This window comes from Daktulosphaira vitifoliae, unplaced genomic scaffold (assembly GCF_025091365.1).
Source record: "Daktulosphaira vitifoliae isolate Bord-2020 unplaced genomic scaffold, ASM2509136v1 Scaffold_1, whole genome shotgun sequence".
Classification (NCBI taxonomy): Eukaryota; Metazoa; Arthropoda; class Insecta; order Hemiptera; family Phylloxeridae; genus Daktulosphaira; species Daktulosphaira vitifoliae.
Window position 1 is genome coordinate 79335296 of NW_026099572.1, and position 12744 is coordinate 79348039.

The 12744-nt window shown below is 24.4% G+C and overlaps 1 protein-coding gene and 1 long non-coding RNA gene across 4 annotated transcripts in view; both read left to right on the top strand.

The window, feature by feature from the left end:
- Positions 1–2076, top strand: part of LOC126894826 (uncharacterized) — a 7361-nt gene extending 5285 nt beyond the window's left edge. For 2 of the 3 annotated variants that reach the window (XM_050666116.1, XM_050666118.1), the window contains 2 exons: positions 926–1075; positions 1698–2076. In XM_050666116.1, coding sequence (XP_050522073.1) covers positions 926–1075; positions 1698–1894 — 347 coding nt within the window. In that variant the 3' untranslated portion in view covers positions 1895–2076. The remainder of the gene's footprint in view (positions 1–925; positions 1076–1697) is intronic. The other variant, XM_050666119.1, reaches the window with a different exon arrangement.
- A 3543-nt stretch (positions 2077–5619) lies between these two features.
- On the top strand, positions 5620–10140 carry LOC126910237 (uncharacterized). The gene is made up of 4 exons (XR_007705225.1): positions 5620–5756; positions 7701–7749; positions 9176–9196; positions 9909–10140. It is a non-coding gene; the product is annotated as an uncharacterized LOC126910237 (long non-coding RNA).
- Positions 10141–12744: the final 2604 nt, after the last annotated feature.

Consider the following 12744-nt stretch of genomic DNA (forward strand, 5'->3'; position numbering starts at 1 on the left):
AAAAAAAAAATTTGTCCCGACGATCTATCTTCTATACGCAAATGGCTACCATATTGAAAAATATACTATTTTTGTATGATAATTATGGGTTTTGTATTTTATTTTAATAGAAGTTGATGTTGCTTTTGCAATTATCCATCAATTTTTTAAAATTAAACACTATCTACAGATTTTCATCGAAGCGTTTCTTATGATAGTGATTTTAATCACTGTCAGATTAAATCTATACTGGACCCAACTATGCAATGTCTCCACTATGCCGCGACCCCACTGTCCTACCGTTTTTTTTTAGATAAATTAAATGAGTATTAGTACACAATTTTTGAAATAATAATTGAATTTTATTTGAAAAACACCTAACACAATTAAAAAGTTGCATAGTTATTATTAGCACATAGATGTATTACAGTAATTTTCAATTTATTAGAACAAAACTTTAATCTCTCAGTCAATAACGATCCAGTGAAAGTTTAAAGTTTTAAAGTTCTATAAACCCAAAAAACACATCTTAGTAAATATAATACTTTCTTATCATTGAATCAAAACTAAAATTCTCAAATTGTTCAAAAATCTCATATAATCATTTTAGAATAGATCTTGTGGCCAAAATAGTTAATTAATCACCCATATACATATTTTTTTTTTTTAGATAAATTAAGTGAGTACTAGTTTAGAATTTTTTAAATAATAATACAAATTTATATTCGTAACTGATCGGTTGGATCAATTATTGCCGATTGATTGGCAATAATCGGCTCATACCATTTAGCTACAGTAGATCTTTATATATACCTTTACTTACATGAAAGTTCTGGTCTGCATTTACATATCTTTGTTAATTATTCATTTTGTTAATGCTTGATTGTATTTTGTTTACCCAATTTATTAAAAAACGTTTTAATAATCATGTATATGTATTTATTAGGATGTGCTTTCTGTCCCTATACGATTCGACCTGGGTTTAGGTACTATTTTCACACTAAATGTTGCGATGGAAGAATATGTGATCTTTGTTACGAACTTCTAAAAAAGCATAAACTTTCAAGATCATGTAAAAATTGTAAAAAAAAAGGAAGTAATAATTTTTGAACAATATATTTTTTTTTATAAGATGACAATATTTATAGATGAATTGCATTTTATATGCGCTCATAATAGGCCTGTATCTACTTGATATTTAATTATGATTACATCTATATTAAATTTTTATAATGAATGTGCATTGCTAAGTGTAGCATTTATAAGTATAGTCAAAACTATCTATTTAATATAACTTTTGTAAAACTTACTTTAGAAATGACTAAAGTTATACATTTATTTAAAGTTAGAATAATTAAAAAAGTATATCTGAAGAAAATATTCAATAAATATAAAAATTCAGATGTATAATTAGTACAGTAATAATTGTATAATATACGGACGCTACTATGTCCAATGAGGTTATAAACAAGATATTTTAACTTTTATTTAAACGTAAATTGATGAATTAATAATTAACATTCAAAGTGTAATACTTAAAACAAATGTTTTCATATGCAATGGAAGTAAAACTCATGTACTCGTTTTTTACATAGAAGAAATATATTGAAATAAATAATATGTTTTTTCAATACTTCAGAAAAAATATTTCATAACCCAAAAATATTTATTTTGTAATGATTACTGAATAATGGTGGTATTAATTTCTATATTTATAGTTGTTTCAGTATATAAAGAACCTGTAGAAGTTCCATGTGTAATTTGCAATGAAAATAAACCAAACCGCAATATTTCTTCAAAATGCCTTCATTATTATTGTAAAAAATGTACAAGAGAAAAAATCTTAGCTAACGAATGGTGTACACTATGTGCGGAATATTTGGATACTTCAATTTTGATAAGTTGCTTAAATTAATAAGTTTTATTTCATTAATGTAAATTTGCTTATTAATTCTAAAAATGTGTCTTAAATGTTTTGAAAATATATTTCTAAAATATTATCTTAATATGATTTTGATAATTCATAAAACAATGCATTACTGTAAATTTTTTTTTTTGTACATACTAAAAATCTTTAAAATAAATATCCAAGTTAAATTCTTCTATTTATATATATATAATAAATTTTGAACCGGTATGTAAGACGTTATTATCACACATAGACTGAAAGCAATTTATTTTTATCATCACGCATTCACCATGTGCTACACCTACGACCAAGGTATAAAAATACGTATAACTCTTAAACAATTTGTTCAAAAGTAGTTATCGACTAGTTATTTCCTTAAATATACCATTTTCTAATTGTCTTAGAATATTTTGTAAACGTATAAACATGAAAATTACTCAGTAATTTCTAATGTTGGAATTTGTTTGAATTTTATTCATTACAATGTTGAAGGGAAAAAAAATTATTTAACTACATACTATTGTAGTGTTTTTTGAATCAAACAATATTTTCTTTTACAAAAATTTAAAATGTGCAATAGTTTCATAGAAAATGAGTGCCTTATACTTAATGAATCATTTTCTATATATAAAGGTGATTAACGCTAGACACTCAATTTCTCTTAAAATAATAATTTTTTGTGAGAATTTTTTTTTTGGCTATTGTTAGTTACAAATGTAGTTCTATTTACTATTATTAAATATTTTTATAATCATCCCTTACGCGTTGTAAGAATGTACCTCACGGTAGTTTCAAGACGTCCAACATTATGAAGGCCGTGGAAAAAAAACAAAAAGGTTATAAGAGTGTCAACTTTATTTTTTAATGGCAATACACATATGCCACTAGTTTATAAATTATAAAATTATATTATTAAAAAATGATTGGTTGACAACAGCTTTTAATAACTATTTCAAAAGTTATTAACATTTAAATATAATGAGTGGTAAGAAATGATTTTTATTGCAGAAATTTTCGACCTCACTACTCCTTTATTTAATTCCTTGATCATTTATTACAATGAAAATAAAAAAAAAAAAGTGATTTTAACGAAATTTTTAATTTTTTTCATAAATTTCCCGTTAATAGTAATTAAATAAATTTCTGATCACTTATCAATCTAAAAAATACAATTTTTTTAACTCTCTATTTAATGATATCAATTTTAAACTTGCAAGTTGAACTAAAAAAAAGGTTAAAAATTCAACATTTTTAATTATAAAATTTCATAAAAATTAATTTCAAGGCATCAAAAAAGAGTTTAAACGTTACATTTTGAATCGAAATTTTGCACGGATCATTTTTACACATATTAAATATCAAAATTAATTTTTGTATTTAAATACTCGTTTTTCAAAGTAGTAATAATCTCAAAAAAGAGATTATGGAAAAAATCTAATTGCAGAATTAAAATCAGCGCAAAAATTTGGTTTAGCAAAGTATATTTTTGTCTATGAAGAATAAAAAATGTATCATTTAAGTAATATGATTTTTTAGAGTAATTCAGATAAAGTCGAATTCTATGGCAGTATAGAATTAATATTTATTTTTAAAAATACATACTTTAAATAAATTATATTTTATTAAAAAAAAATTGTGAATTTTTTTACTTTGACGATTAATTTCTCATAGAAGACAGTCGCCGGGACAATTTTGTTTATCTTATAGTACATTACAAAAACTTAAATTAAATGTAAGTTTAATTAACGCAGTATTCCGGAACATATCCAAAAATTGTGTAAAAAATAAATAATTTTAAGGGTTTTTTCAAACCCTTCCTGTACTTATGTTTTTCATTGTCATGAATTTCAGTCCATTTCATAAAAAGTACTCTATTAAATTTTTATTTGGATCAATGCCTATAAAAATAGTTTTGAGCAATCTTAAAATGCAGAAAATATATTTGAAAATGCTGTTTTTTACTAAAGAGTAATTTCGAAATATTTGTATAAATACCTAAAATTAAGAGTTTTTTTTCATTATTTTGTTAATATATAAGTTCAACTAGATTAAAATTGAGTTCTTTTGACATATTCATTATCAATCTAGTGAGAGCTGAGAATTTTTATGCACAGACATAAAAAAATAAATTTGAGCCTAATACAATAAAAATTGTGTTTTTTTTTTATTTCACATACTAAAATAGTAATAGAACAAAACAACAATATACAGTTTTGTACAATAATCCACAATTAAAAATATTTACCATGTTACTCAATTTTTAAAAGTGTATCATTATCTCAATTTTAAGACAGACCTAGTTTCTTTTTAAATGTATTTTAAAATAAGATCAGACCGATAAACATTTTAAAGGACCGTAAAAAGATGGACCAGTAATTTTTAACTTCGGACCATCTAGAACCGGACTTGTTTATTATTTGAAGTATAAGACCGGATCGGACTAAACCGTAGTCTAGACCGATTCAGTCCAGATAGATTCAAACCGAAACATGCAGAGCTTTAGTCATTATAAATAAATTTCTTTAATTTTTCTTTAAATTTGAATATTATTTTTCAGTAGAAAAAACCACACATAAATGATACTGAAATTTAGATTATTTATTAATAAATAAATTTAGAAACATGTGTTGTAAGATTTTTGATAAATAATACTTCATAAAAACTACTCGCATAAATATTTTTAATGTTCCGAGATAATTTCAGCACTTTTAAAACCGTATATTTTATAAAAAGTTATTTTAAATAAACTACAGTAACAAAACACAGAAACAAGGCTAGGATATAATTTTTTATATGATAAATAAATTTGTTATGAAGAGGAAGTTATAAAAAACTACCCTCCTACAAAAAAAAATATTTAACCACCTTACACTTGATATTTAGACTGTGGATTATTTAAAATATTTGATATACTTTTTAAAAATATTTATATTTTTATTTAAATACTTTTTAAAAATAATGTATTGGAAATACAGATTTTAAGTATTCTTAACACGTTTGTATATAACAGTGGTTAACAACACTGTCGTCAAAAATGCTTTGATGCAAACCTGTTAAATTTCACAATAATTTTTATTTAGAACACAAAATTCGCATTGAACCGTTTTTATGATAGTGATGTTAATCACTGTCGTATATCATCTATACTGTATTTGTACTTGACGTAAATTTGACGCTACTCCACAGTGCAAGGAGTGTAAATTGTCTTTCATGTAAACAAATTATGGCTCTAAAAAACAGGTTTTCCAAACCTTATTAAACACCCTATATGTAAACAAAAAAAATTTTAAATTATTTTTATTCTACGAATAATTGAGTAGATTATGGCAAAAAAATAACACTGTTTATGGGAGAACTAATTTTATATAATAATTTAATAATTCTTTAATTGGTTAGTATCTATTATAAAAGAACTTATTTTATCGATTAATTGGATTTATTTTATATTAAATTCAAAAGCCCAAACGTCATTTAGGTAATAGACCTAAAAGACCTTAAGCATGTTATTAAATTCAAAATGTGTTTCGTCTGATATCATCAAATCTATATCTGTATTTGTCGTAATTGTGCCGCGACTTCACTAGGTAAGGTGTGCAAATTGCTTATCTTGTAAATAAAAACTTTATTATTTTTAGTGTAATCAATACAATTAAATACATTTATAAAAACATGTTTTGCTAATTTCTTAACAGATTGTAGGCCATATAAACAACTAGTATAAATATTTTCTCATTACTTAACTCATTGAAGCATTAAATATGCTGACAAATTTTATAAAACTTATCTTAAATAATCTACTCTCATAAATATATTTTCAGCTAATAAAAATTTTGAAAACTCTTTACAAATTATATGCTTGAAGAGAATGGTAAGTATTTTAATTTAAAATCTACAGAGCGATTCATTAAGATTAAGATTCATTTTCTTAGAAGTTAGGCCGTCGAGACAATTTTTTTTTTTTAATTTATAATAAGTAACATGAAATTTAATTTAACATAAGTTCAAACGACGCAGTATTTCCAGAACATTTTCAAAAGTTAAGTTGACAATGTTCTACATTTTATACGTATGTTTCAAGTTTTTAATCACCCTTGTATAAGGGAAAATTGTCCGATTAAAAAATAAAAATATGTCGGATAAGGTGTATATAAAATATTTAGAAATAAAAATTTTTGTTGATCCATATATTTATCAAAAACTTATAGCAATTTAAAGTTTAAAATATAATTTTTGAAAGTGTTCCGAAAATACTGACACTTATATATATATATATCTTAAATTAAATCTTATGTAATATACTTTAATATTAAAAAAAAAATTTCGGACTTTATTTTGTCTTCATGGTGAAAATAGCTACCGTTTCAAAAATATGCTATCTTTGTGTTAAAATTCTTGGTTTTGAATTTTATGTTATTATAAGAGGATTACATTGATTTTCATAAATATTATATCAATCTAATTGATATAGTATAAAAAGCAACTATGCCACGACCCCACCGTGCCGCCACGCCACTGTGCTGGGTTTTTATATTTATAGTTCGTATCATATGCTTTAATTTAACATATATTTGGAGCTCGGAGTATTTCCAGAACAATTTTAAAAGCTAAGTTGAAAAAAATGACTTTGGTAAAAAAGTTGCTATTTTGGATCCGCGCCTGTGGCCAGGTAAAGGGTCAGGTATTAAAAAAATTTATATAAAATAAAAAGAAAATACCTTTGGTTTCTATAAAAAAAATTATTTTGATTCGTTCATTTTTGAAAAAGCTGTGGGAATTTTAAGAAAAAAAATTTCAAAATTTACCGATTCTAAAAATTGTTATTTTTTTAGAGATATCCCCCATTTACGGGGAATGATGGAAATTTTTTCAATTTTTGAGGGTAATGTCTTCAAATAAATATGATTTGTGATTTTTTAACGACGAGGGGATGAGGGAAATTTTTTTTAGGGTCACTGTTTTCAACTAGATATGATTTGTTAATTATCGTTGAACGAAATCAGTTCAGTGATAGCTGAAAAAAAGTAGCGATAATCATAAATAAAAAAAAAAAACAGACCATGGTAAAATTAATATCTTCTCAACTTTGCATCAAAGCTAAAAATTCAAACAATCTTGTTCTTATAATTTTTTTTATTTTAAGAACCATTCTTCTATTATTTCATTATTAAGACAATCAAGGTTTGACATTTTTCTATTGATAATTTGTTGTATAGTTACAGTACTTGTTAATTGTTACAGATAATATCGATATTATTCATTAAACCAAAATATTGTATAATTAATTAATTAATTAACTTATATTGATGTATTCAACTCAAGTTTACTATCATTGTTCATTGTTGAAAGACGGAGTGTAAAAATTTTATTGATAACTACTATTAAAATAATTTATAAGGAAAATATTATTTGATTAAAAAATCTCTACAGTAATATTTAGATAAATAATTTTTGTTTTCATACCTTTAGGGATAAAATGCCTAAACTTTAATTAACTTTAATCAAAACCTCTATTTTTAGGCCATAGGATAAAAAAAGTTATAAGAACAAATTTTTTTTTATATTATATCATCAAAATAAAACTATGGTTTTTATTAAACAAAATTAATTTTAGCTTTTTATTCCTGAAGGAATTAAAAAACATTGTATTCAACTACATATTACTGCATGTAATTTTTTGAATTAAACAATATCTTCCTTTACGAAAATTAACAATTTTCAATAGTTTCCAAGAAAATGAGTGTCTTATCCTTATAACATAGAATGAATCATTCTATGTTTTCAAACTTAAATTTATGTATTAATTATTTTTTAGAATTCACATTTTATTAAATATATGACTTTGTACTTCATTCTATCAAATGGTAATATTCACATTATATTACAATAAAATTTATTATATTTATTTAATTACATAATTTAAGATTTAGCTGTCACTATTTACATAGAATAATCTTTTTACCTTAATTTTATAAAACAAAATTTACTTGTAAGAAAATGTTAACAATTATCTAGTATCAAAAAATCAATTTATATCATTTAAGTGGTACTAGTAAAGAGTAGAATTTTAAAGATTTGTGTTAACCTGTATATATCTGGTTTGATTGTAAAAATAAAGAATACCATTCTTTTTTTTTTAAAGAAAATGTATAGATCCAATACAGCCCATCCTGTCAAAAAAAGAGACGGTACAAAGAACTCTCAAATATTGAAAAATAAATGCTATACCAATATACTGGTGATTTTAATCCAATGAATTTAAACTTATAACTTCCGGTACTTGGTCCGTGTCAAGTAACACACGTGATTTAAAACTGAAAACCGTTAAAGAAGTAGCATCTAAACTCTACCTTAGATTCCATCCATTGTAGTTTCCTATCATCCACAATTCTCTAATCTCTAATCTCTAATCTATCCCCCAAAAAACTTCTGAATAGCCCAAGTTGTAGAGTAAAAAGGTGTTTGTGCAAATATTAAATTATATATATACATTTAAAAGTCAAATGATGGTAAATGAAAACCTGTAATAATATACCCGCACATAGGACGGGATTGGACTCAATTGTTTCTTAGTAACAATTACAGTTACACTCATTTAATAGTGGAATAGAAACAGAGTCCCAGCCACCTTGTATATGAGATAAGATGTTTTTCTTAAATTTAAAAAAATGATTAATGTTTGCAAATTTTTTATGAAAGTATTTTTAAATATATTAGTCGGTTTCCACTTTTAAATATTTTTAAACTTAATTTTTTTTAATTACTCGGTGGACTACTTATCCTAAAGAAAAACCATTCTTTAGGCACATTCTTAAAAACAAATTTTATGGGTGAATAATATTTTTAGGAATATTACTCATTGAGTACCAGCATTTTAATAAATGGAACAGGTATGGAACGCGGGTGAAGTATAAGTACACCATTACAAGCTGCAACCACCTTCATTACATACCTACTCAATGTATTTAAATGTTTGTATCTCCATATAAAGTATTCCATATAAATTTACAATAAAATAAATGACGATTATTTGCTACGAAAGTGATGGTATTAATAAGAAACGAATTAACTATTGCTTTTTAGCATTGAGTTCTTTGATTACTGAATTAGAACTTTAAATAACGCGTTAAATTACTTAATTAAACAAACGAATAAAAAACGTGTGTTCATAAATTAAAAAAGAAAAAAGATGAAAATTATTCCATATAAATATACATTATAATGAAAGATGATTATTTTCAATGAACTTGAGGGTATTGATAAGAAAAAATAAAATATTGTTTTTTTTAGCATTGGGTTCTTCGATTATCAGTGAGTATCAGAAATAAAATAAAATGATCAACCAAGACCAATACCTATATTGTTATGTATAATCGTGAAAGCATAATTTTTAATCTTTAACTACTTTTATTTAATCATTTATTTATATAAACTATGAATGTATGTTAAAAATATATATTTAAGTGTATATGTTTGTTTTAAATCGCACTTATACATTTTTTGCAAAAATCATATAATTTTGATATATTTCAGCGTTTTAATTTTAGTGTGAATAAACAAATTATTTTCTTTATAGCAATATCTAAAGAAAAATATAATGAATAAAAAGTATTTTAAATTTTAGATAATGATCAACATAGGGATTTTTAAATAAAAATAAAAATAAAAAAATTGTTTTCGTTCTTTTTATATGAATTTCTATACAAATTGTAAGAATTGAATGAACGAACAGATTTTTCTGTGAAATAAAAATAATATTGATAATTTTGGATACTTGTTTTTTTATCCATTGTACTATTTAAGAGTGCCTATTTTATTTTTACAAATGTCAACATACATAATTAACTGGCTTTATACTTTATACTTTATACAAATAATGTTTAAATTGTTTTTATTCTGTAATTAAATAATTAAGTGAGTTATGATAAAAAAATCACCCTATATAGACCTATAAAGATTGTAGACCTATGTCTACAATCAAAATAAAAAAATAGTTATTATTAATTAAAATTATTTGTTATAGAATCAGAAAATAATAACAGTAAGTGCATTAATTATTAAGATCAAGTAAATAAAATTATGTATATTTTATGTTAGGTAATTATTCCTAACGTCAAATTATAAGAGTAACTCTTACAAAATAAAATAAGTAAATGTATTAAACTCAGATTTTTCCAACCATAAATTCTTTTATTATTTGTTTAATACTTTTGGAAAATTTCATGAAAATTACGGAAATTTTGGAGAAATTTCTGAAAAACATGAACATTTTTATTGTTATTATATTCTTCCGTTAATTACCTCCATAATTCAGTTTTAACTTATAACTCCATATTATAACGTTATTAGAGTAATAGGTAAACATAAATAGTTATTTATAAAAGATAAAATAATTATTTAAGACTTAACTTAACGTAAAAGATATCTTGATAAATTTACCTAAATGCTATTATTTATATATTAACTGGTTAAATGATAAAACGGTTAAAGTAGCTGCAATAAATAATGAAATGGTCGGTATACTTAGCTCAGTAATATTAATAAAATTTAAAGTATATCCCTTATATTTTGAATTACAATTTTAGAGTGATTAAAATCAAATATTGACTTGGTTGTAGTTTACAAAATGTATTATTAGACATTTTTTATCAAATAATTCATTAATATATCACTGTTTCTATGGCAAAACTGAGTAACTAATTTTTTTTTAATTATTCGGAATGAAAAAAAATACAATGGAAAGGTAATAATGGAAATAAAATAATAGAAATTTTGTAGATTTCTTATTCCGTAAACGCTTAAAATATATCTCAATAATTAAATACCCTTTAATAGTGCTTTAAATTTTTCAATTGGAGAAGATCTTCCTAAAAGATATTCTTTTTTTGTAATTTTTACTTTAAATGAATATTTAGCTTAATTTTCATTAGTGTCTTTTAAGTATTTCGTCATGAGAATAATTAATACACACCTTAAATTTTACTTGAAGTACCTAAGCTAAAAATTTTGCAAAGATAAAATTATTTTTTAATATGTTAGAGCGACTGTATCAGGAAATTTTCAAGAGGGTAGTAAGTGGTTGTACCTTTTACTCATTTATATTAAATCGTTTAAATTAGGAATATTTCAGTATAAATTAATGCTACCAAAAAATTAAATAAAAAGTTCATACAATTTTGAAAAAAAACTTAATTTTATCTCCCAAAAATGTTTATTTTTGAAATGGCCCTCGTTTATATTTTTTAATTTTGATCGTACCTTGTACTAATTAAAATTTTAAATACAAATTAAATTTTTTGAAAAACACTTTTTTCAAAGGAATAAATTTAGGAACATAAGCAGTAGCGCCGATCCAATGATTGAGGGAATGAAAAATCTTGTTTATTATTTATATTAAATATTTTTATAGAAGTTTTATGGGGGCAAAAATTGCATAGTGACTTTTAAAATTTATAAAAACCTACACAGGAGATATGCCTCATTCCCCAGAGCTTTTTTACATCATTACTATAACAAGATTATTATCAAAATTATTATGGAATATTCGATATGCATAAATGGCTTTTATTTCATTAATGATATTTCAAATATTTGTTAGACAGAGTATATAGAGTACGAGATTGACAAAGGAGAACACGAGGTTGGTGAGATGAGAAGATCAGTGACAATAGGTGAGGACGTGATTGGAGAGGTGGAAAGTTTTAAGTATTTAGGTCAGTTGTGCAAAAGAGCGAAGGTATTGACGAGAATGTAAGACACAGGATTAAATGTGGGTGGTTGAAGTGGAAAGAAGTGTCTGACGTCTTATGCGATAAAAAAATTTCAATGAAGCTGAAAGGTAAATTCTAAAAGACTGTAGTGAGGTCAGCTATGATGTATGGTTCAAAGTGTTGGGCAGTTGATAAGAAAGTAGAGAAGAGAATGAGTGTAGCAGAGATGTGAATGCTTAGATGGATGAGTGGTGACTAGAGAAGATAGGATAAGAAACGAGCATAAAAGAGGAAGTAAAGGTGTTGCGTCAATCGTGGATAAGATGACAGAAAATAGACTTAGATGATTTGGTCATTTTATGAGGAGAGAAGAATCAGAAACTGTAAGAATAGTTATAGAAAGAATGTTGAAGTAAGATGAGATAGAGAAAGACCAAAAAAGAGATAGATTGGTTTTTTTAATTAAACACTATCTACAGATTTTCATCGAAGCGTTTTTTATGATAGTGATTTTAATCACTGTCAGATATCATCTATACTGGACCCAACTATGCTACGACCCCACTGTGCCGCCACTCCACTGTGCTGGGTTTTTTTTAATATCAAAATAATAATAATAAATTCAATAAAATAAAAAACAGTCTTACTTTAAGCGCTTAAATAACATTTAACATTTACATTGTTTAGAATTTAGTAAAAAAACATGATGGTTAATATATCATTTATTAAATCTAATACGTGGAAGTTATATGGGATTTGTTAAATAATATTTTTTTTTACTAACATGTACAAAATATAAGTTGATTTCTTCTTTGAAACATAAGAAATATTAAGTTATTGTAAAAAACGGTAGCACAGTGGGGTCGAGGCAAAGTGTGGACGAGGCATAGATGGGACAAGTATAGATGATATCTGACAGTGATTAAAATCACTATCATAAGAAACGCTTCGATGCAAATCTGTAGATAGTGTTTCCTTTAGAGAAATTGGTGAAATATTTTAAAAGCAACATGAACTCTTATTTCTTTAATTATATCCTGATTAGTAGTTCTTTGATTTTAAAATATAATATATGAATAANACTATCAAATTTATCTTTATAATGGACTAACATGAAAAACTTAATGTCTCTTTTCATAAGATAATACG